At 37.5% G+C, this 26733-nt stretch overlaps 1 protein-coding gene across 1 annotated transcript in view; it reads right to left on the bottom strand.

Moving 5' to 3' along the window:
- Positions 1-262: 262 nt before the first annotated feature.
- LOC149179182 (uncharacterized) overlaps positions 263-26733 on the bottom strand; it is a 34022-nt gene continuing 7551 nt past the window's right edge. The window contains exons 3-9 of the mRNA XM_089420555.1: positions 17601-17672; positions 11570-11634; positions 4228-4336; positions 3790-3902; positions 3411-3569; positions 737-838; positions 263-649 (exon numbers count right to left, since the gene is read on the bottom strand). Of these exons, the coding sequence (XP_089276681.1) occupies positions 461-649; positions 737-838; positions 3411-3569; positions 3790-3902; positions 4228-4336; positions 11570-11634; positions 17601-17672 (809 nt within the window). The 3' untranslated portion in view covers positions 263-460. The remainder of the gene's footprint in view (positions 650-736; positions 839-3410; positions 3570-3789; positions 3903-4227; positions 4337-11569; positions 11635-17600; positions 17673-26733) is intronic.

Here is a 26733-nt window from a genome sequence, read left to right as displayed (position 1 = left end):
TGTTTTTCCAAGCACAAAAAAGAACAAATTTCATCAGGGTATCTTTTCAGGCACACAAAGCAATGAGAATGGACCTGGATACAAATGTCACAGCCCCAGTTCCACCACAGGCCTGAGAATAAAATTTGAGCCCTATGACTAAGTAAATTAACTAAATGCCGTGGACTGAGAGTCCATTTCTACATTCACAGATTCCTTGTAATATCACATTTATGTTTGATAACAGAATTAACAAGCAAGCACATCAGTTAGAGACAATCTATAATGCAAATGGAAGTAAACCATTGGAGATTATACTGTAGGGATCCAATTAAAGATAATTCTATCATCGTAGAATTGACCATATCAAACACTTTACAAACAATGGAATAGATCTTGGAATTACAAATGGGCAAAGTGCCAAAGAAAATATCAAATTACATGAATTTACAGGTTGAGTCTCAATAACTTGTTAAAACTTCTAAGCTGCTGCTTCAGAATTTGGCACACCATTCTTCATTGTGCTCAGAAAATCAACAAGCCTCACAGGCTGAACAGAATCTGAACTTTTAGGATGCTTTTTTTCCCGGATATGGGTTCTACTTACCAATGAAGACCCTCCTTCCGTATCCTCCCACTTGGAAACCGTGTTAGATGCCAAGCCATAGAACTGATTGAAACAATCAATGTAAAAAATAAATCAAGAATATCAAAACTTAAAATATCAATATTAAAAGCCACCGACTATCAACACTACCTCACAAATGCCATGGAGCACCAGACGATGGAAAGGATCTTGAACTTCCAGAGTAAGGACTTGACCAGCTTCAGCACTTTTTACATATTCTAAGATCCTTTCCTGTCACATTCAAAATTTCAATATTAAGTGGTTTTTCCAACAACATGCTCACATGAGAGACATACAGACAGTTAATCCATGAACTTTTCTGTCCAAAAACCATTCAGCTTCTGTCAAAATTTGGTTTGCTCAGGCAACATTTCTTTTCTGTTTTTCACTGTCATGTGCGTACGTTCACTACCTGCTCAATTTATGAATGCTAATAACATCCATGTAATATCCCATCCCATAGACTATTCGGTCCCATGGAAATTTAATTAAAAATATATATATTCTAATCTCTTTCTCCCCATTTGGAGTGGATAATTTCCTAAATCTGTCAATGCTCCTCATATTTTAAATATTTTTTTATCTTTAACAGGTGCTCTCTGTACCTGTATTGAATAATTCTTTAATTTTTTTCCATTAAAATAAATATATCCTAGGGAAAAACACTAGACACTTCCCCTCATTCTAAGGATGGTACCCAGGGTAAACCAGATTCTGCAAAAGCTTGAGGCTTTGTCAACACAAGGCTCAAAGCAACTACAACAACATACTCTTTTAAGAGCTCCACATATCATTTGCAGGGATTGAACCTGGGTGAAAAGGATGACAATTAATCCTCCCACCCACCTGATCTATACCCAATTGACAATTCTTTAATTTGTCATCACTAATTTTGTGTTTTAATTTTTAAATACTTGCTATCATTGATATTAATCACAAGCACCATCAGGAAGATAAGACAAGACAAAGACATTAATCGTCCTACAAACCAATCTTGTAAATCTTTGTTACTTAATTTTGAACGACTCAGTTATCAGAGATAATGAACCATTATCATATTATTTGTCATTCTCCAATAAGAATCTAAGGTTAACCAGGAAGGAAGCAGATGCTTTCTTCATGGTTTTCTATCAATGAGAGATGGCCACCTATTTTATGTGGTGATGTGTCACTAACATCAACCATGTATAAGAGCCCAACAGGAAAAATGATGTACTCAGATGCTTCTTAAGTTGCTTTACCCCCTGAAGCATTTACATGTTCCAATGGCCAATACATGTGATAATTGTACAAACTCAATTCTGTTCAGCTTCTTCTCAATTGCTCTAGGCTCGCTTACAGACAATGCTACAAGATCATCTTGGATGATTGATACTTTAATACTTACTGTGTACTGCATTCAAGATAAATGATTTGCACTTTTTATATTTTTACTTGTAACGCAATTATCAATGTTCTGTCAGTGAGATTTAGAAGAATAATGAAGTTCTATAGGGAAAATGAATTAGTACGGAAATTTACACTTGTTTTGCTTTTTTGAAAAAAGAAAGAGGATGAACTCCAACTTCATGACTAAGCTTCTGAAGTAACGGTAACTTGGTTCATGCACAAAACCCAACAATTGTAAATCCACTTAAAGCTACCTTTTGTTCTCCTTTCAAAAGTTGATACCAAATTATGAAGATTCAAGCGGTGTGACCGCTACCTCAGAATACCTCTACTTCCTGTTGAGAACAAGGACTACTGATCATTCAATGTAATCCCCTTTTGAGGGTCCATAGGGTCTCGCTCATTTTACTTGAATACCCACTCTAATATATTTTCTGACAATGTCTAGAGACATGAAAATGTTCAACCTTCTTTCAAGTTTGGCTATCAAGCTTATAAATTCCAGTCAAGATGACTACTAATTAAAATTGCACATCTGATATAATTTTCAACATATTGATAACCTCATCCAACTTTTCTTATTCTTCTTCTTGGAAAGGCATTGTCTAAATTTACGAATAGAATACAAGCATTTGCAAGTATCTAAGAAGTGGAACACATATTGCCTGATCCAATTACAATCATTAACGAGAAATCAATAAACATACACTAGTGGTCAAATAAAATAATTTTATTGACATGGCAATCCATTCTTTTCATTACAGAAGCAAGTCTTGCTGCAGACCATAATCTTTAAGGGCAGGTATAGACATTGGCCCTTAGCAGTACAGTCAGTGAAATTTAGGCAAACACAACCAATGTAGGCCCCTATATATTAGAAGCCAATAACATTTTAAATTAACATTTCAATCTATCCAAAAACCTGAATCATCACTCTCTGGAGTATGGGCAGATTTAACTGATTCATGCTGTAAATGTATGGGTTAGTTGAAACATCTCTGTGGCTAGATGTTTACTAGTGATAGTCAGTTATGTTCCTTTCACATATTTATTTAAGCCATTAGTTCAACGTCTTATCCATTCAAGTCAGACGACATTCAGTCCATGTATATGTGCTGGTGTAAACTGTTTTCTGTTGGAAGATTATAATGGTTCCCTGTTTCCAGAACCTTTGAAAGTGCCATTTCAGAAACCTGTCCAGGTTTTCCCATTTCAAATGACATGGTCTTGATTATATTTAGGATACAGAACAATTAGTGCACAATAGAAACATTTTTAACACAGATTCCCCAGCAAGTAATAGATGGAAATTGTTCCAAAGATATTAGATATATACTCAGCAATCATTAAGATGTGAATAATATTCGTAGGTATAATGCAGGATTGCATGATAGCAATGGCCATTGGCATGTACCTCAAAAGCTTCAACAAGTGGCAAATGTGAATTGCGCCGCAATGCCTCTCGTGCACGTCGGTCAACAGTGTGCCAGGCTTTCATGGCAGCCATACTTCCAGTAATGTTACTTTCATCCTTCTTTGGCCTTTCTTTTACTAAGGATTTTAGCATGTGTTCCTGCCAGGTATGTAAGCATTCCACTATTCAGAATTAATAAGATCTCAACAAATCATTGGTGGTCCTACTTTGCAATTTGAAAGGGACTCAGAAATTAGATTAGGAGAAAATAACATAGCTAAAATGACATGAGAGGCTGATGCAGCTATGTCCACTATAAGCTACAACCATTTGATTCCAAGATTATGATTGAATGATGGGGTGAAAAGAGTCGACACACCTCCTTATCCATATCCACATTGTTTCTAAAAGGCTCCCAGACAGCCATATCACTGACACAATCATTTCCTGCCCCTGTAATTCGCTCAAGTGGTGTCAAGGCATCCCTTTCACCTGGAGATATATCAAAGAAATAGAAACCCAATGAGGAGGAGTGATTGTAAACATGATACAAGTCTCAATAGATACAAGATGCATTTCAGTCCCATAGGAACAGGATGCTTTAAATTCAGCTTATAGTAGAATTTTTGTTTCCCTGTTCCCAACTTTCCCTTCAAGAAATATAAGTGTGAGTACATACTGTTCAGATGATTATAAATTGTTTTACATTTGTGAAGCTAATGCTTATCTTCATAGTAATATAAATTCATATGAAAAATCAACTGGATTGTAACTTCTATGATTTAGAAAGCACAAAATCACACTGAATTGATTATACCCCAAGGAGGTGGGCAAAAAAGCCCCCCTATTTCTTCTGCATCTAATGGAGGAGCAAGTTCCCTGAGGAGGCGATCATTTACCCATCTACAGTACCGGCGGTTACTGATCTGCCAGAACACAACAGAAAATAAATATAGTATATTCCGGGAATTGATGAAAGCCTAATCCAGTGAAATGAAGTATACATTCTGTTTGTAAAGAAAATACAAGTACACAACAATATATTGAGCTTTTATTCTCACAATTTCAGCTTCCAAATTAGCATCCACCAATTTTGTTAAGGATCGTGATGATACATCGACAAACACATTCATGTTCATGATTATAGAACCATGATGAAGAGAAAAGACAATGCAAGTTAATCAATTAAGAATGTTAGAAGAACCAAACTTTTAGAGATTCCTTTGAATAAAAAGGAGATTTAATAAATCAGTATTATTAGAAATAAGAATAAACTTCAAACGCTTCTAAAATGTTTAGAAGTATATTAATATATTGAAAAGGCAACTTGAAAGAAGAATACTACTAGCCTTTGGTAGACTAATTAACTTGTACTCATTACCAGAGGGAATTTACTCTGTTAGAGAATGCCAATGCCAAAATTATAAGTGGATTGAACATTTACTTGAGAAGAAAGAGTATAGGAAATAATTTTACTGTCGTCACAAACTACCAAAAACATAAGTGTAAAAAGGACAGAAGCCTCCCACAAGGTTGCAGATAACATATCCTTACCTTCCTGTTATTCGCTAGTCCACCAAACAAAAAAGAAAGACGACAGCATTTAAAGGGAAGAATATTAGCTTAAGTTTCCATATTCAGTACAACAACAAAACCAGTTCACCTATTTAATCATGTAATCCATTTGAAAAGTCTTCTTTTATAAATGATAATGTGATTCAGGAAGATAATAATACCATGTATGAGCATTAAAATTTATGTGGTAAGATCATTTTATCCAACGAATGACCACAAAAGTATGTGAATGGGACTGAAGAATACAAACAGTATGATACAATGTTGGAGTGCAAGAGGATATGCTAGAAAATGCCAAAAATAATACAAAGAAGGAAACCTACATAAAAATAACATCAGAAGATATGTATTATAATAATCATAATAATCTATTTTTAAGGTCACGGCCAAGCCAAACACCATATTGGTGTACGAGACCCCCTTGTTTGTGGGACAAGGGACTTGTCTCTGTGCCGTGATTTGACTGCTAAAGTCTATGGTGCTATACATATTCTACCCCCATCTGGATTTGAACCTGTAACCTCATATGAGGAAGCACATGTTCTTAACTATTAGGCCTACTCAAGCTGTGCAAATCATGACAAAGTTATACAAAACACTAAGTGAGTTTGTCCAAGACTGGAAATATGAACAACCCAACCCAAGAACCTGTAAAAAGAGAGAGATAGGACAATAGAGGCCGATGATGTCAAGGTCTCCTGAGTTTGAAGGCCAAAAGTGAGGGGGCAAATTGGGCACTCATGCTATCGTAGTCCGCAAGAACCATCGGGTGCCCGAGTGCATGATGCTAGTGGGGATGTACAGGTGAGGGATACTCCTAGTATCCAAGGTCAAAAGAAGGAAACTCTAAATGGATCCCTAGTTGCTACTCTAGATCTAAGATGTAGTTTGACAAGCAACAAGTTCTCTATTTTGAATCTTTTGGAGCTAATCTATGCTAATCTATCTAATTCTCTTAGAACATGTTCCCTGATGAACAGACCGGCACCTTCAAACCACTCTCAATAATATTGGGTGGTCTCTAGAAGATGCTTCTAGAAAAATCTGAAGCGAGAGCAGCAAAGTGCAAGGTAAGGACACCTCTCTCTCCCAGTGGCAGAGTCACTAAGAGATTGGACTCTATGAAGGAAAGAAGTTAAACGAAAAGGGTGGACTTCAAACTCTACTTGAATGATCGGTTGGGGAATCGTCCGCTTACATCACATTATGCACCTAAGAATCAAGACCTGTACTCTCTCCAGCCTAGTCCAGTATGTCTGAAACAAGCTCCGTCCCTAGATCTTGAATCCATAGAAAACTATGGGTCTGATAATCACCTCCATGAGTTAGGGTATGGTCAAGATGTCCTCAAACTATCCCTAAAAGCATTATCTCTTAATAAAGGCTAAAGCATTGTTACCCTTCTTTCAACAAGTGTACCTATATATTCATAGCAGCATTCTTAAACATCATTGTAAGCCCAAGGCCACAAGTCAAAGCCATGTAACAATCATATGAGGCCTCGTAGGCATCCTAGACCTTGTGTCATGTTGAGTCAATATTGTTATCTTCACACCATGGTCGGTCCCTTTGAGTTTACTTTGGGTTCATTTCATCCTAGATAGGATAGGTCCTTGAGTGACCCTATATGTGGACTCGTGGTTTTAGAGGAGCCCTCCCTTTGTAGGGGTGATCGCCAATGTAGGGGCCCATCCAATCCACGTCAGGTGCACCTATGTCTTTCAACATGGCAATGATTTTATTGAGTTTGTAGGTGGCCTTGGCTTTGGTGTCATCCCTTAGATGTGGCAGACTCACAGTTAACAACATTTTCATGCTTCCAATGCAAAGTGGTCCTGGAAGTCAAAAAGTCAACAAGGACCCCAATTGCAAAGCTCAGTGAGAGTATGACATGCCACATGGAATTTTTCCATTTGGATGAGGCATTCTCAATTTATGAATGGTCGAAGGACGTCAACAGGGGTGCGCAGCTTTCCAAGGCCATAACAGGTGGAGTGTTGAGTCATTTTGGACATGTAGTTCATCCACAAAGAAACAAATCCATGTATCCAAAAAAAAATCCCTAGAGATCCAAGGTTTGACAAGCCAAATATTATTATTTTAATGGAGAAGGACACTAGCCATTAGCAATGAAACTTATAAATTGCTAGCTCCTCCTCCCATTTGAGGTTGTTCATGGTGAGATTATTTGACGTCATTAATAAAGGAAACCAATTTGCAAAAACATACTTTCATTGGTGTTCTTGAGTTGAATTGAGTTGAATTTTCTATGCTTTTCTTTCTTGATCTTGCACCTCTATCACTGTGCTTTCTGAATTTGTTTGCAAGTACAATTCTCTCATCACAAGATCAAAGTAGGAATCCATTGATGAATTAACGATTGCGTGGAAGTGAAGACAAACCTGACTAAAACCTTGCCCTTCAATAGCCACTAAAAATACACATTTCCAAGTGGTCCCAAAACTAATTCATATAGTCTCATGATGGCTGCTAGTAGGGTCTCATATACGCAAATGTCACGGAGCCTACGAAACAATGCCTCCCTCGACACTGTGTCAAATTCTTTCCATAAGTCTACAAAACAATTGTAAATCTTTAAAGAGCGATGACAAGCATCCTCAATAATGGCTTGAAGTGTGAAAATATGATCAATCATCTAGTATTTGGGACAGAAACCTGCTTATCCCCCAACCCTAAGACGAGGGCTCTCCAACTCCTCAAAAATCCACAGGTATAAGACTATGGCATAAAGCTTGGAGAATGTATGACCTACCATGATAGACCAGTAGTTGTTTGGATCATAATTGCTCCCTGATTTGTGGATCAGATGAATAATATATCTTGTCCATGATGGGGGAAGACTGAACAAACCACATGATTAAATAAATCAACAATATAGGAATCAAGGGACTAGACACCATGCTTAAGGATTCCCAATATAGGAATTGCTCTCCCAATATACACATAGGTCTGATTGCTCTCCTAATGCCACTATCAAATAAAAGGTGCCAAGAAAGGGGGAAAGGAGACGCAGGTGGGAGGTTGTCCAAGAATACTGTAAAGGGAGGTGGTGTGGGGAAACATGATTTGGTGATCAAGTTAGAAGTGAAATGGTATGGGGTCAAGGAACAAGGATGCACCAAAAGGCTTTCAAGGAGTGTCAAAGGGCATCACAAAGTTCTCATTCCCTTCGAGAGAGAAATGCGTATTTTTTACAACGAAGGAGAATACAATATGTTTCACAAGAGTGGGGGAGGAAAATGGGTCGTGTGTGAGGGTGAGACGAAGTTGTTTATGGAGGGATTTGTATTCATCATCAAACCAACAATTCATGGAGCAAGAGCCAAGGGTAGGTTTATGGGTGTGATGACACATAGAATAGGTGTAGGAGTCAAGGGTTCCTCCCACGAGGATTGAGAAAAGTATCTCAAATTTGGCTATGGTTGTGTCTGATGACCGAAAGTGGGAAATTTGGGGGGTGGGGGAGGCAACTCCTTAAGGCAAGCAGTGTAAGATGTGGCATAATCTTCATAAAAAAGAAGGTGGTGCTACGGTTGGGAAAGCGGAGAGGAAGAAGATAAGGAGGGCATCGTCTACCAAGAGGAGGCAAGAAGCTGAGAGGTGTTGAATATATGGGAGAAGGTTCTAGTTGACCAAGACATAGTCAACCACACTAGATCCCACACTGTGGGGGGGAGCAAGTAAAAGGCAAGAAGCTGAGAGGTGTTGAATATATGGGAGAAGGTTCTAGTTGACCAAGACATAGTCAACCACACTAGATCCCACACTGTGGGGGGGAGCAAGTAAAAGCTCCTAAGCCCAAAAAACAAGGGAGCTTGTTCAAAATCAATAAACCATGGAATTCACCCAATTGCAAGAGATGTCTTCTATAACTTGTAAGGGGTCCATTCTTGTCTTTCAAACTCCTATGAAGACCTGTAGACCAATGTTAATAGAACCGGCCGATCCGGTCGTTTTTGGCCCAAAACTAGTCTGAAGTTTGAACCACACCTCTAAACCAACTAGTTCGAGATCAGTTCCATGCGGTTTGTACCTTCCCATGCCAGCATATAAACAAAACCAAAAAAAAAAAAATTGCATGTTTTTTTAAATTTTTTATTTTTTCATTTTGTTGGCCTTCTAATTCTCTCCTAGACCAGCCTAATATTCAAGCATATGGCCCTCAACCTAATATTTGAGCCTATGGTCCTAGTATTGCTATGCAACTCATGGTAATGTTAAATTCTTAAAGTAAAAGTGACATTCTCCTTAATCTTTCATTTCCATCCTTTTACTTAAATTTTTAACATTACCATGAAATGACTCGGGATTTTTGAGAGTGGTTCCAACCTCAATGGATTTCATATGGAGAAAGTAGAATTTTAGATTTAACTCAAAATTCAGCAGACTTAACAATTTTTCAAGATTTCAAGATTGTGGGGATTGCAACATTTCCATTGGATTTTTGTATGTAAGGAACTAGTATTGAATAAATATCACCAATCCCTCTATGTATTTTGATGTTAGTGGCATTGGTTTTCGAACTCCTCTATCATGACTCTACTAAAAATGTATTTATCACTCAAACAAAATCTTGACTTGTGTTGCTACATTTTTTCAATTTTATTTCAATGCTTAGTTGGTTATATTGATGATGAAGATCCCAATATAGGCAATGATTTTGATGATTTGTTGTAGCATTATTTTTTCATGCTGGAGGCCATCTAGAGCCAATTTGTTGATGTATGTTCGGTTCAGGGATGGATTGCACTCAATGTTATTTTGCTTATGTGCACCCTTACATGCTATATAAATGAGAACTTTTATTTATTTGTGTATATACTATAAATGGTTTGGATTCATATGGATGCACATGTGCATGTGTGTGTGTGTGTGTGTGTGTGTGTGTGTGTGTGTGTGTGTTTTTCTTTAAAATTTGAATATTTATGTGTTTTTGGTCAACCGGTTTTTTCGTCTGGTTTTTTTACTGGTTCCTGGTCCACAAGGTTTTCCAGTTCGATCATCGGTTCAGTTGTGATAATATTGTCACAGACTCTACCTCTAGCTCCTAGAGGCAAAGTGTATCCTCGGCTCTATCATTAAGAGGTACATGTAGGCCTCTAGTGCTTACATTGAAAACACCAAGAAGAATGAACTCCCCAAGAGTTCAATAGAAGGAGATGTTTGCATAAAGATCGAGGAAAGGGTCTCCCTCAAATTCACTATGTAGTGCAAAGTGCGACAAAACGGGGGGGTAGCAAACTTCAATGTAGCTATCCTAGAGAAGGGAGTTGTCTTGATGGAACAAGTCCAGCATGCTCATCTAATAATGCCATTGTAACCCTGCTCTGGAGGTAGTCCCATATAACACATGCAACCCCCTTGGACCCTTTCGCTATTAGATCTAGTCTCCTATCAACATGACCATACCCAGGGTACCCATGGATCGGGGATGGGATCTAGATGGGGCTGGTGTGCGTCTTTGTGAGGAAAAGGAGGTCATGGGACCCGATCACATTACAAAGTGTATCTGATGAGGGCAAAAATGCACCATTGCAATTCCAACAGCCAATGGTGATGATGAGACACCTCCCCCTAGCATACTCACTGAATGAGACCATCACTTGGCCCGATGATGGGAGTATCTCAAAGGGCCGAATCACAGATGATGGCCTTGAGATCACAAATAACTGCCCACTTCCCTTCTTTCCACATAGTTCTGACTCAGTACCTGGGCAACTTGGGTTCCACCTGTTGGGATTTGGTTAGGTCAGGATTGAGGAAAATCCTATGGGCAGGATAGAGTTTAGCCTTCTCTTAGGTCTCTAAGTGTTCAGAAACAGAGGAAGAGCATGGAGTTCGAGCCCATCCATGCGTTCTCATGACTGAGGTCCTTCATATCTAGGGTATCTTGAAGCAAAAGAGGTGCCTAAGCCGTAGGGGACCCAAAGGGACCACATGAGATGTGAGCCCACATACTTTCAGACTGAGCTCCTGGGCTTGATGGAGGCATTGCTCATTCAGCATTTCCTGTATCATCCCTTCGACCATGGTAAGCAAGGGAGGCTGCTCCCTTTTCAGGACCACTTCAACCCAAGAATCGAGTGTTTGCTGAAACAGAATCGTGCTAATGATGTGAAATGTCGACCAGTAACAAATAATTCTGAGGATAATCCGAACAGCACCGAAGACAATTCTCACCTCATAAAAGAAACAGCAAACAATACTGTGTATTTTAATTTTTAGATCCTGTTATAAATGTTATCCAGCTAAATCCAAAGAGGGAAAAAAGGAATTTGTAGCTACTGGTGATCTGTTGTGTTTATAGCTATCACTGCTCTACTTGTAAAAGCTTCACGGCAAACATCAAAATATCAAGAAATAAAACAAATAATGAGGATCTGAGTCTAAACAAAACATTCTGGTTCCTGCTGATAATCAATCCTCTTAAAAAGTACCATAATTTCTGGTCCCTTGCTTCATAAAAGTTTTCATCACTTAAGCTAAAAATTCCCAGTACAAAATATCCACTTTTACATTTATAAATAATACAAATCCAATGAGGCACTGAACTACTAGCAAACCTGCAAAAGTTGGCGTAACCGTTGCTGTGCCTCTGTATTTTGATTTTCCTCTTCAGCATCTCGACCTTTCAAGGGCAAAAAAGAACTCATATCAATACAAAAGTGAAGTGCAGATATTGCAAGTGAACAGAAGGATTATGCAAAGAAAAATCATTTATTTGTCCAATAAAAAGAAGTTACAATGATGATTATTATTCTTTTACACATCAAGAAATAGAAGGAAATAATTTTGTCCTGAACAAAATAGCTTATTGGATACTGAACATAGAAGTTTTTTATGTTTATTATTGACAAGCACTTTTTTTTGTCTAGTTACCGTGTTCAGCAATGTCTTTGATAAGGCTACCTACTAAACCCCTGCCTCTCCATCTATACTATATCTAAGATTCTGAATATTTCCCCCAGTTGGTGTGATAGTCTCAGAGTATTACTTATAGATATTGGCCAAGACAAAGCCTTCCAGCATTGTGAGTTATCTTCTACCCTCCTATCCTCACATGACAAGCAGGTCTTATCCTACAAAAGTTTTAGGGTCAATCCACCTACTAATAAGACTCATTTATCATGGGGATTACTTTAAATTCTTGCACTAATCCATCTCTTCTTTGAATTGTAATCAGTTGACACTGACAGAGATTAGTCATTCTAGGTTGCCAGAGAGGATCTCTTTATAGTATCTTAACTGCTTGTCATCGTTGATGACTTTCTCTTCCACGTTTTATTGGCTACCATCCTTAATGCATATATGTGCTGACCTTTTGACCACAGGTAATAATGAATTCTGCACATAATCCATACCTGATTATCCAATCTATAAAATATTTTTCTAGTTTCTCTTTAGGAGCTAGTGATTTAGACAGGATTGTTCAACTATTACTAGCAGTCTTCAATGCCACAGGGAGTAATCTGTAATATGTATGATTATTACTTTTCCAGTTTCTCCTGCAAAATGTTAATTCCAGACATAACAGCTGTAAAAAATGACCGATAGTACTAGGATATTGGACAACTGTTTCCTTTATCCCTCGACACAACTTTGCGCCCTCAGATTTGTTTCCAAGGCTAAAGTATATGTTCCATCCATCCTACATTCTCTCTTCTATGCAGTGCTTTCAATTTAGGTCGGGAAGTGAATGAGACTTGTATGCTATACTTATTCTGCTATCTTCTTGTTGAACGTGAATATTGTCTCTGTATATAATTTAGTTATCACAACCTTGGTCTTTCTACATCCATAGATGGTTTTGATTATTGGCCAAATCGTCTAAGGACTTATAGTTGTTGTAGCATGTCACTGATATTCTGCAAGAGTGATAATAACTAGTAATGTTACCAGTATCCTTTGGATATCCTTCATCCTGCCAGAGTGCAGAGTAGAGTGGAAAAGTCGGGAGCGCCAATTTCCAAAAATCCTCAATCCTGCCAGAGTGCAAAGTAGAGTGGAAAAATCGGGAGCGCCAATTTCCAAAAATCCTCAGGAGCAGAGCATCCCAGGAGCATCTAAATATATTTATGTATTTATATGATAAATAAAGATATAACCAAAAAAAAACATGAAAACTGCCAAAATAGTTGCAGAATATATGAAAACATGCATATTTATACATCAACGAAGATAGATATGGCATCCATAGTACATTAATGATTAATAATTCAAGCATCAAACATCTAGAATCTAGATTTTAATGATGAACATCAAACCACTCCTTGACAAGCAATGTTCCACCATTGGTTATAACAAGATCCTCATCATTAGTATCATCCTTCATTCTTTGTCTCTTGTCTAGCCTTTGCTTCTACTACCCAATTTTGATGAAACTGCCTTATCCAAGCCTAAAAATATGGTAGAGAAAGCTTAATATCCCTAATCAATGATTTTGACTTTAGTGAAGGGCACATTTTTGCTTAATCCATAACAAATGAGTTCAACAATCAACATTAGGATACATCCCAACCTAGATCCATCTTAATTGTGGATCTACCAAGCGCCAAGAGGGATCAAATCTCTTTTCACTCTAAAAGAGGTCTGCATCTCAAAAGATTTGATCTGTCTCTACACTTGGTAGATCCATAGTTAAGATAGATCTAGGCTAGTTTAATTTTTCCCTTTAAATAGGCCATATTCCACATAAATACCATGGGTTCTCAATAACATGGTCATTTTTATTTTTATTTTTATTTTATTTTTTTAGGGATATTTCTATTTTGTTATTTTTATTTCTTTATTTTATTTTGAAAAAATTAATCTTTTCATTTAATTTAATTTTTAAATTTTATTTAATTTGATTTAGTCAAAATGTTAAAATTTAAACATTACATTACATTACAAATAAATAAGGTATGTTTCTATTTTGTTATTTTGTTATTTTTATTTCTTTATTTTATTTTGAAAAAAATTAATCTTTTCATTTACTTTAATTTAATTTTTTAAATTTTATTTCATATTTTTTTTATTTAATTTGATTAAGTCAAAATCTTAAACGTTACATTACAAATAAATATAAATATTAATTTTATGTTTTTTATTTTATTTTATTTTATTTTTAGTTTTATGTAATTTGACCAAGTCAAAATGCTTATGGTACATTACAATATCTCCCTCATACCTTTTTTCTTTTAGATTTCATTTAAAAAATGTTATTAAATAAAACTAAAATAAAATATTTTGATTTTGAAATGAGTTTGGGTTTTTGGGCATCTGGTATTGATGATAAGCCATGGTATTAGTCCACGATATCGTAACAAAGCTTATTTATAAGTTAATAATATCAAGGGTAAAATGGGGTGAATATCCATGGTTATGAATCCTAATATTTGGTAATTTTATTGTAAGTATTAAATTTTTATGTGCTTATTAATTAAATTTAAATATGGTTACATAATTATTATTTTACACCACTACATCTCCCCCATACGTCTATTTTACACCACTATATATTTATAAAATATTTTAAAAAATGTTGACATACAATCTTTCTTACATTACATCTAACTCCTACACATTTTCACCATACTGGGCTGTAGAGAGCTTCTGGGCGCAATAAAACTTGATGCTCTTAATTAAATGTCAATCACAACCCTCATACATCATAGAATTCAATGGAAATGTCACAATCCTGAAAACTGTTGAGGCTGCTTAATTTTAAATGGGATATGAAATTCTAATCTCTGCATATGAAGTCTGATGAGGTTGGAACCACTCTCAAACATCCTGAAACAATTAATGTTAATGTTTTAAGTAAAAGGATCCAGGGAGCATGGTTCCAAGTATTGGGAGCGTCCTTGAGAGCACCCTGCTCCCAAATTGGCAGAGAGCTTGCCCAAAAGTTCTGGAGCACACTCCCAGAGGTGTTCCTTGAGCACACCTGCTCAAAGCATGGTTCCAAAGCCCAGGGGACTTCTGGCAACATTGCTTCAAACCACTGTTGATAATATTGGCGATATATCGGCAATATTCGGAAATATCGCGATATTTTCGGCAAAACGATATATCGCCGAGGAAATATCGCGATATTTTCTGTTTTGAAAATATCGCGATATTTTCAAAATATCGGCAAATATCGGAAAATATCGGCAAAATATGGCGATATTTTGAAAATATCGGCTATATTTAAAAATTTGAAAAAATTATTTTTTATGCTTGCCGATATTTGCCGATATTTTGCCAATATTTTCGCCGATATTGCCGATAAGATATTTTCTGGACCCTCGTCGATATTTTGCCGATACCGATATTTTCAACACTGCTTCAAACATTGGTCGAGATATCAATGTGGAGACCAAATGGTGTAAAGTATAGGGGACAATACTGTATCATGCATTTAATATTTATCCATTTACCTACTATTTTAATTCTTGCCTGACTGTTTTGTATACCTTCTGTTGTGGTGAACAGTCCAAAGTTTCCAATTTCTTCTAGTCATTTTCATAAATTTCCTCTTACTATGTTGATAAAAGCTTCTCTACCGTCAACAAAGCAGCATATTGTTATTCTCTATGTCTCAACATTCTTCAGCTAAGCTAAGCAATAAAGCCATTTATTGCAGAGCAGTTCTTCTTCAGCCCGTGTATTGGTTTTCTCCTGATACATGTGGGCCTAATAGTTAAGAGCATGTGTTTCCTTCTAAGAGATCACAGGTTCAAAACCGGGGAGGTAGAGTATGTGTGCCTTCGTAGACTTAGCAGTCAAATCCCTGCGCGGAGGTGGGCTCCCTTGTCCCACAAACAAGGGGGTCTCATACACCAATTTGGAGTTTGGCTTGGCCATGATCTTAAAATTGGATAATAATATTAATTCTATTTTCCATAATATGATACTAGTAATTTGAGTTATATCACCATTTTCTGTCCATATTTACAGGAACCATTCCCCTAATGTCCAGGTGAGGACGTCAAGAATTGGTCCATCATTATTTTTATTTTAATATTTACTTGTAGCCCTTGAATCCATTCATGATACAGTTTGCTGTGAACATATTCTTACGTTTTGATTCAAAAAGGGGCAAGGCCTTTCTTCTTCATCTACAGATATAGATATACTTAATCTAGGTAATAATTCCACTGTTCAGATGAGTTGTTCCCTGTCTACTTATCAAAAGGGCTATGGGGTTGCTTTTATATGCATGGAGTTTTTCATGGTTTATTTAAGCATAAACCCACCCTTCTGTTTTTATGGTTCTCTTGTACCCAGTAATTAGCTTTAGACATTTATTTCATTCAAATTTCCAAAAACAGGGAAATGACACATCTATAAATAGATTTATGAGTATAAAGAAAAACTTTTAAATACATACTGTGCCTATTGCATGGGCAGAAACTTCCAAATTTTCAATTTTTTAAATTGCTTACCAGCATCTAATTTAGGAGGACATAAAAGAACAAAATTAGTTTTTACATTACTGAGAATGCATTTTCCTGCTTGAATATGCCAGGAAACGTTCCTAGAAATTTCACAAGAGTTTCCATGCCAGAAAACATTTTGCTAAATATCTATTTCACCAACTAAAGTCTTTGTTTATTCTTGAAGTTTGGGCATGTGGTTTTGACCATTTCCAAATGTCTCTAGTAGTAGTATGTCTATGTTTATATGTGTTTCTGACATATCATGTCCCTTCCTGGTAGGGTATCTTTTAAAGTTCCAGGCCTTTATCAGTCCCTTTAGAAAGATTATGAATGCAAATCTACCCTCTTTTCTTGTCTTCCCCATTTTGTAGATTTCTTATCTTAATTCCATTAAGTCCTCTCGTATCAGAGATGTGAACTGGGATTTACCTAGAAGAAGAAATATGAACCAAATTTTTCAACATCTCATTATTAACAATCTTGGCAATGACCAGCTTCCTATTAAACATCAGAAATAAAAATTACAAATCGTTCAACCCTGCAAACAAAGCTTCATATAATAAGTGTGGATTCCGACCATAAACTCTGATAAACTAAAATTAAATGAGCAACGTGAATGTGACCCATCTTATGCAGTATAACGAAGACAACACAATATTGATAACAGTCCCAAACTTGAATTTCAGAAACATAGAAGCAATTGCTTCTGAATGAAACTTCAGTTCATCTTTAATAGATAAGAAATACAGAAGAGGTATCAACCAGCACTCTTTATGAGTGGAGTTAACCATCCGGCATAATTTGCAGTAAGGATATGAACAATTTAACCAAGACAAAAAAAAATGGCCAAGCAAAAAGAACTTCAAAACATGGAACATCCAAGTTTCCTGTAAAGAATAATTATGTATGCAGGAGAAATAAAATACAGAAAAGATAAAACATTGACAATTTCATCAATTGAAACAAAATCTACAACTATGCATTCAGCCATCAGTAAACAATCTAAAAATAAAAACCACACTTTGATATCAAAGGATGAGATCCGAAACAGAAACCACATGGTCAAATATACCCTAAAAGATTCAGAAACTCTGCGGTTACACATCCAAATGTCAAAACTGCAGGCCATAAATGACATTTCTAATGAGTATCAAGGTTACACTAGACAACTAGGAATTTATGAACTCACCAGATGATCCACGTCTACGCCGTCCACTGAATTTCTTCTTGCTTACAATTGTGGCACGCTGTTCTACACTCCCTGTAAAAAGATTACAGAGATTATGACCACTTGCAACAGAAAGCTAACCATCAATTAGCAAATAAAGTACAATTTTAAAATCATTAACATACCTAACAATTAGACTTGTATGCAAACTTATCAAATGGCAATAAGAGGGACCTAAATTTGATTATGGAAGTTATTTTTGAACTTTTATCAATGTGTGTTCACTGTTCATGTTAATTTCACGTTAAGCTTTGCAATCAGATATATTTTAATCACTGACAATTACAATAAAGCTTTATTTTCATAAAAGATCAACCATGTAAAATGCAGATCTACCTCAATGTTTAATAGCAATGCTATCAGAACCAGTGGAACTGGCTGGTCAACCGGTTTGACCTCCAAACCAGTCTGGTTCATGGTCTGAAACCAGACATGACCGAACAGACCTTTCTCACCAAACCAGCTGGTTTCGTACAATGCAACCGAGGATGTTTCAAACATTTTTTTTTTTGAAAGACAAATTTTAGTGGAACCTAATATTCAAGCCTAGGGCCCTATTATTGCTATGCAATTAATGGTAATAATTTTAAATGAAACGATGAAAATGAATTTAAGAACTTAACATTACCATTAATTGACTTGGGATGTTTAAGAGTGGTTCTAACATCATTGGATTTCATCTGGAGAAAGTAGAATTTCAGATCCCACTCATAATCCAGCAGACTTAACAATTTTTCACATTTCAGGATTAGGAAGATTGCAATTAGATTTAGTCATGTATGAGGATAATGGGACTAGCATTTAATCAAGAGTACCAATCCCTCTGTGTACCTTGATGTTAGTGGCAATGATTGTTGAACTCCTTTGTCATGACCCTAGTAAAAATGTACGCATCACTCAAACAAAATCTTGACTAGACATGTTAAGCATTTTCTATCTTATTTCCATGCTTACAGGGTGATATTGATGAAGAAGATCCCAATATAGGCAATGATTATGATGATATGTAGATATTTGTTGTAAAATGAATTTTTTTGGATGCTAGAGGCCATCTAAAACCTGTTTGTTAATGTATTTTGGTTCAGAGATGGATTGCACAGGGTGCTATTTTGGTTATATGCACCCTTGCTATATAAATGAGAACTTTTGCATATTTGTGTATAAATGGTTTGGATTCATATGGATGCATGTGAATATATATGTTTTTCTTTAAATTTTGAATATATTATGTATTTTTGGTCAACCAGTTTTTTGGTCCAGTTTTTTTACCCGTTCAAGTCCAATTCTGATTGGTTCCCGATTTGGGGATCTATGGGTTCAGTTCTGATAACATTGTTTAATAGCTTATATTTTCCATTTGGACACATTTTTGGAGACAACCATATACATTTGCTGAATTTTCATATAGTAATTTCAATAAGGTTTAACAGAATGATGAATCCTTTCACAATATGCCAACATCATTTCACCTAACTTTTATGATAAGAAAAGTGAACCAAAGGAACCTGTGGACTCCTTGACACTGGCTGGATCCGGAGGCTCAAAAAGAGCCCATGTCACAGATAGCTCAGATTCTGACAAAGATGTCCCCCATGTGGGACATGAACTGGCTTTGGTTCTTGTTGACCCAAATCCAGATGGCTGGCAAAAAGTGCATAGGCCGAAAGGCAAAAGAGAAAAGATCTACACTTAGTCAGCCTTATATTTCTTCATGCCCCTTGTAGTTTATTGCTTATTTTTCTGAGACTCCTTGTCATTTTGATTTTATGGACCTTCTTGTTACTTTCAGCTCATTTTTTGTTCTCGTCTTGTAATTGGCCAATCCTATTTGCATACACACTAAGTGTGTCTATAAAATGTAATTTTTATTTTCATTAATAGTAATTATGGTTTTTTCTCTGGTACAAAAAAAAAGTGAACCAAAATTTATTTTCCAAAGTTTACCCAATTATAAAATAATTATCCAGTACGGCACTAAAAAACAATAAAAATGTTAACATGAATACCTTCATAGTTGACATTGTTGGAACTTGAAATGTATGAAACAGGGATCAACTTATGAAGCTACTGACCAAGCCATCATAAGGGTGATGCAGGCCAACTAGGTGAAATAAACCAATTCACAGTTAACCTCTAGCTTGTTATGCTATGTGTACGAGCATTTGAGAAATTGAACTCTTTACCCTCATTAAGGGCAAGGGATACAAACCCAGCATGTGAAGCTCCTTCAATCAGCACTAGCATCCTCATAGATCATTTGATCCATAAAATAAGGGACTTATAGCCCACTTGCTTGACCAACATGGATCCTTTGTGGGGTTCACTGTACAAGGATCTCTTTTCTTCTGCCCTGTACAAGGATCTTTGTTCTTCTCTGTTCTTTTGATGGCTGTAAGCCCTAATCTCAATGTAACCTCTCTCCGCATTAATTGGCTGGCTCCTTTCCTGTATAATTTACACACAAGATGGCAAACAACTCTTGAGCTGTAACTTGTAAGTCTCTCCTTTTACCAATAGGTTCAACAATGGAGCAGCCCACTCTGTTTTTTTATTGCCAGCAAGGAGATAGACTCTGATCTTTGCAACCCACTAGTCCAGCACTCTAACTTCTGAACTGGGAAACAAGGCATGAAGGTGAAAACATTTACTACTTTTGTTGAAAGGAAGGCAAGATCTGCATAAGTTCCATTAATGAATGCTAATATGAGTCGCCTCTACAGTACACTTTTTGAAAGTGTGGCAGGATCAACTGCATAATTTGGATTCTCGTCTCAACAAAATTATTTCAAAGACTACGCATAGGACATTTGCCTCCATGATGGTTGAATTTTAAAACCATCTCAAACGTTTTCCTTTTCTTTTTCTGTGCAAGAGAGGGTAAATTCATTTAACAAAAAAAATTTACTTGCCAATGGCAGTCATCAAACACTGCATATGGCAATCCAATGGATATGAGTTCAACTTTCCCTAGCAACAATATATATTTTTTGCTGGATGACAAAACTGTATCCAATGCAATGCCAAAAGAAAACAACACAATCTATTGAATCCTTTGCCTGTAAAACTATAAGTTGCTACAAGCAGAATACAATGCACAAATTAAGGATACCCTTGTTTATATCCAACACACATTAGAATAAAACTGTGCAGGCATCCTCAACACCTTCATGCAAGGCTAATAACTCAACAATAACCTTCACAATACAGTCAATGGAAACTAATCAATCTCGTTCATAATGGATCTCTGTTTTACGTGCATCACATTGACAAGAATGCCTTACATGTATCCACCTTGACAAGGAAAGTAGAAAAATAAATACTATGCACAGAACGCAGAATCAATGGTTTTCTCATCTGAAATATCTAAATGGACTTCAAGCAACAAGCAACAATTATTTCAGTGATTTTCAAGCAGTAGGGTTCTCCAAGCAATGTGATAAGTCAACCACCAATGCAATGAATCAACCCAGTGATTGGTATAACAAGCAATTTGACCAGGGGTAACATAAGTCGACCCAGGCAAGTGAATTAAGTCACCCTGGTAAAAGGAAATCGACTAACATTGTGTTAAGCCACCCAATTAAGTGATATTACAATCCAAGGAGAAGAAAACGCCCAACAAACAGGAATTTGACTTAGAGAGAGTGCATACAGCCTCCAAGGAAGGGATAATGTGCGACAGCTTGGGAGGGATGAATTGCTAAATATGGGGTCTTGAATTAGTAAACTGGCTCGAAAGAAGCAACAACTCTTCTTTTTCAACCATATATTAATATTCCCAATTTCAGAGTAAATCCAATGATGGTCATCACAGCACTATTTGCACTCTTCAATTGTTGATGGAGAACCAAATTTCAAGTGACTGAACAAATATATAGCTAGGAATGGATTCTCATGCAATTAAGGTAAAGACACAGGCAATAATTGAAGGCAGAACACTTATTCCAGTAATTCCCATATACAGTTTAGCATGGCACACAAAAGCAAACACACTATAAACACAGATCAATGTGCCCTCTATCTACTTTTTTGGAACATGGGCTCTGACTTTGGCTCTTAACTACACCTCTGACTCTAGCTTTGTCTCTAGATTGTGGCTTTGGCTATTGGCTCTAATTCGGTTATGGCTCTATTTCTAGTTCCTGGCTTGCTTGTTCCTACAATGCAAGTATCTACTCACTGACTCTTAGCTTTGAGCAATCTCTAGATTCAAACTCTACACTCAACATCCAGTTCCATCTCCCTCTCAAACTTGGAGACAATCTATCTTCGTATTGAATGAAGCCAAGTCGAATATTGGTCTGTATGACACTAGTACGTTGCCAATGCGTAAGAATTCCAACAGAAAGTGTGTTTTGTGTCCTTCTACCAGGATCAATTGCTTCCTAGCATGGAACAACTCTTTGATGCTTGCACATGCTTGCATACACGTCATGAAGTTCTCCAAACACCCCCAAGGCCATTAACCTCCATTGAACACTCTCTGGCACATCTCTAAGAAGGGGTTCTTCAAATGCAATATCAAAAACAAGAACTAGATTGTCGCTTCCCTTGACATCAACCTACTGTCTGTCTTGAGGGTGTCACTAACCTCCTCTACTACAATAGCTCCTTGGATAGCTATTTCTCCTTGAATTGGAGATGTAGACAGCTCTTCATCTTCTTCAATCTTCAATCTCCATACTCTTCTCCTAGCTATGTGGTTTCTAGGGCAAAGCTATGGATGAAGTCACCAACTCTTTGCTTCCCAGTGTCCACTCAACTTGTTGTGGTGGCAAAGATTCTTGACATTGTTGCATGGACTGCTTTTGATAGTTCTTTTCTTTTGAGCCTTTGAGTTTGTTGTTCACTTGGGGATGTATTCTTGCAATTCTTCCTCTGAAAGAAATCTAAATTTTGATAATTCTTTTCTTTTGAGCCTTTGAGTTTGTTGTTCACTTGGGGATGTCTTCTTGCAATTCTTCCTCTGAAAGAAATCTAACTTATGGCATGCGGCTTGCTTCTCCTAGCAAGGTGCCTTGAGATGGTTTTTCTTCTTGCAAAATGAGCAAACCTTTCAATACTAATAATTGATAATGTTATGGCCTTTCCTCTTACAAAAATGACAAACAAGGGATGTCTTTTTTGATGTAGGCCTATTGATCTTCTTCTTCTTCTCACCCTAGCTTATCGACTTGCTACTTCTTCTATGTGATGGTGTAGGCTTAGTATTCAAGCTCTTCTCATCACTACCCTTCTTAAATCCACCACAAAAATGCTAAGGTGGTAATAGCCTACCACCTTCATCTATTGTTCCCTTTTGTCTGATGAGCAAGGCAACTCTATCATGTATTTTTCCTTCACAAAAATGATCTTCATGGGCATGGGCTTTTCCACTCCACCATCGAAGCCTAGGCCTTTATGCTTAACCCACAATGGAACCATAATGGGGCTTAAGGCGCCTTCTCTTCTCTTGCCTAGCCCTTGTCCATCATAGCCTTAACCAATTCAAGCCAATATTCTACCAACGAAGCCCACACCTTTATGCTTGACCCATAATGGAACCATAATGGAGCTTCAGATGCTTTCTCTTCTCTTTCCTAGCCCTTGTCCATCATAGCCGATTTTCCTTTAACCGTTTCAAGACAATGCCTCCGAACAACTACCAAATTATCATGGTGGGTCATACATTCTCCAAGCTTTATGCCACAAACCTACACCAATGGCTCTCCAAGGAGTTGGAGAGTCATCAACTTAGACCTCAAGAACACGCAGGTTTCCAACCAAATGACCATACAATTGATCACATTTTCACTCTCTAAGCCATTATTGAAGATTCTCATCATCGCCCTTCAAAGGTGTTAATTTTAGACAACAATGGTTTGTTCTATGTTTTAGCACAATTTTACTTCAATGTTCCTTATCAACCCAATGACAATTTCCAATTATATCCAGTAGCAATCACATTAATTTAAACGCATTGACAGTAAATGCAGATAGAACATAAAAACATGTGCAGAAGACAAGCCAAGACAAGAGAACACAAGATGTGGCAAATGCTAGGGAAAAACCCCAATGTGGGGAAACCCTTTGATCAAATCTTCTTAGTATTCTTCAATAGTTCAGCACAGAGAGAGAGTACAAATATCAAATTAAATTGCCCAAAACAGTCTTGTCAAATCATCAGTCAACAACAATTAACTGCAGCCCTAACCAAAAAGTCAACGTTGGTCAAAGCAACTACAAAATGTCCTCCAAGCAGCTCGGTCAATAGCAGATAAATTCAGCCTTCCAAGAGGGTCAAAGTCAGCCCAAAACAGTTCGGTCAAACTAATCAAGGAGAGAGAACACAGTTGTAAATTTTGCAGTCAAATCTGAAGTCAAACTGGTCAAACTATCCCAATCACCTTGATTTTGTGCCAATGAGTGCGGCCTCCAAAAATCGAAATTTTGCCCAAGAAAACACAATTAACGTTGGTCAAAGGCACCCTTGTTAACGCTATCCTGTTTTCCTGAAATTCGGCTAGCAAACAAACCCAGAATGCATCCTTATTTCACACGTGTGAAGTAAAGAAGGTTGTCTCCAAGTTGTACGAACCAATCAAGAGAGGAGAGAGAGAGAGATATGTGATGAGATGAGTGATGTTCAAATGAGGAGAGAGGTCACTCCTATTTATACGCTTCGATGAGGGTGAGGAGACACATTTGTTGGGCTTATGAGCCTACATTTGACTGACGCCGACATTGACAATTTGTGTATGAGAGAGAATAAATTCAAAATTCCATTTCTGCTTGTCAAAACGAGATGATCTTTATATCAAAATTGGACCTTTCGAAAAGAGGAATCCAATGTAATAATCATTTCCATCATATGAGTTGTCCCTAAGGTGGAATTTGCCCTAGTTGCCAATTTTAACACTCCCTCGCAACTAGGGAGAATTCCACCAGTCAATCCATCTGTCATCATCATGCCATCATGTACCATCTCTATCATCACTGCTCTGCTCAACCATGAAGTAATAATCAAGAAGTGATCATGAGTGAGTCATAAGACCTTACCACTCTCCATTGAAAAAAGTCAGTCCTTGATCCCAGATCAAGTTGTTGAACACCATGCATCCTAGTCATACGGAGTATGGCAGTACACAATATGTCCATCGGTAATTCTATGGTCCCTAACCATCTTTTCCCAACTCATTGGCCAGATGAGAGGTACTTCCCATGAGTCCCAGACTCCATGGGTAGGATGTGTGCTGGGGCATTAGCAGGAGAAGGTGAACCACTCATCCTGCTCATATGGCATAGGAGAAGGTGAACCACTCATCCTGCTCATATGGCATAGGAGAAGGTGAACCACTCATCCTATGCATGTGTCAATCGTAGGGGAAGGTGAACCACTCACCCTACATACATGTGTCCGCAATCGTGGGGGAAGATGAATCACTCACCCTACACACATGTCAACCATCATGGGGTATCACAGGGGAAGGTGAACCACTCACCCTGTATCTAGCGCACCACTAGGAGAAGGTGAACCGCTCACCCTATGGTCGCTCATAGCTCCAAGAAGTACCCCAAGCCCCTAGGAGCTCCTAGAGCTCTGTGTCCAACTCATATGGGACCCTCATAGGAGGGTCGTTCCACGACTCCAAGCCTCTCACAGAAGGTTAAGAATTTGACCTTCCCCAAAGGCTTCGTGAGAATGTCTGTGACATGCTCATATGTTCTAATGTGTTGGAGCCTTATCGCTCCCCGTTGTACCATATCCCGGATAAAGAGGTACCTAAAACCAATGTGCTTGGAGCAGTCGTGGAGCATGGGATTCTCTGATAGGCGAATCCCACTCTGGTTGTCGCAAAAGATCACAGTGGTATCCAGCATCTACTCAAATAGCACATTGAAGAGCTTCCTCAACCAAGCAACTTCACAACATGCCATGCTCACAGCAATGTGTTCGGCCTCAGCAATGCTTAAAGCAACCGATTTATGCTTCTTGCTCATCCAAAATATTGAAGCAAACCCCAAAGAGAAGCAGCACCCAGACATGCTCTTACGATCCACCACACTGCCAGCCCAGTCAGCATCTAAATAGCCATGTAGCTTCAAATTCTCGTTAATATATCTCAGTCCATAGTGGATTGTGCCCCAGAGATATCTCAAGAGATTCTTACCAGCAATCCAATTAATGTGATGAGGCTCGACCATAAATTGACTCAACATGTTCACAGTGAAGCATATGTCAAGAGGGGAGTTGACCAATAACATCAGAGCCCCCACAAGTTGACAATACTCGGAAGGGTTCGCTAATATGGGCCCAACAGCACTTCCACATAGCTTCTTGAAGTTGAGTTTCATCGAAGTAGATACAGACTTGAAGTCCACCATCCCACATCTCTCAAGTAGCTTCACAATGTATTTTGAGTTTCACTTGAGGGGAATGGTCCCCTTGTATGTTTTCCAACTGCATAACCCTAACAAACATCTCCATGATCTAAGTTGAATTCAGGCATACATGTGACCATCTTCCTTACATCAGGTAAGGCTTTAAAATGAAGTTGTGCAAATCTTCGGTGCCATAATTTGGATTGAAGAGAAGTATTGCAAGTCATTGCTCCCAACGGACTTCCTCCAACCTGATAGAGACCTTCGACCCTGAATCCAAGAGTGAATGCATCTCTTGGGTTCCTTTGCCAAACACGAACGTTCCCATCAATGAACGTCACCTTGAAACCTTTGTCTTCCATCGTAGAAATAGAGACCAGGTTCTTTTTCAGATCAGGGACATACAGACCTTGATCTAAGTAAAGAGTAATAGTCCCAATTCCTTTCACGGGATAAGTGACATTATCCCCAAGTATAATATCCATATTCGTCTTCTTTTCAATCAAGTTAGAGAGAGCTTTTTTGTACCCAGTGAAATGCCTTGAGGCACCACTATCAATCAACCAATGATCCAATGTATCCGGAGGAGAGGTAGTGGTGAGAGTAGAAATAAGATAAATCCCTTTTTCTTTACAACATTAACTTCTTCATACCTGGAGTTTCTCGACTTCTTGGGAGGACGACCATTTCCATTTCGAGTAGCGAGAGCATTCCTCTTTCCTTTGTTGTTGAA

Source organism: Pinus tabuliformis, chromosome 4_1 (assembly GCF_031772625.1).
Source record: "Pinus tabuliformis cultivar Carrire ecotype Pingquan chromosome 4_1, CPIR1, whole genome shotgun sequence".
NCBI lineage: Eukaryota > Viridiplantae > Streptophyta > Pinopsida > Pinales > Pinaceae > Pinus > Pinus tabuliformis.
The sequence above is the reverse complement of the archived record's forward strand: the minus strand, read 5'-3'. Positions and strand labels throughout refer to the sequence as shown.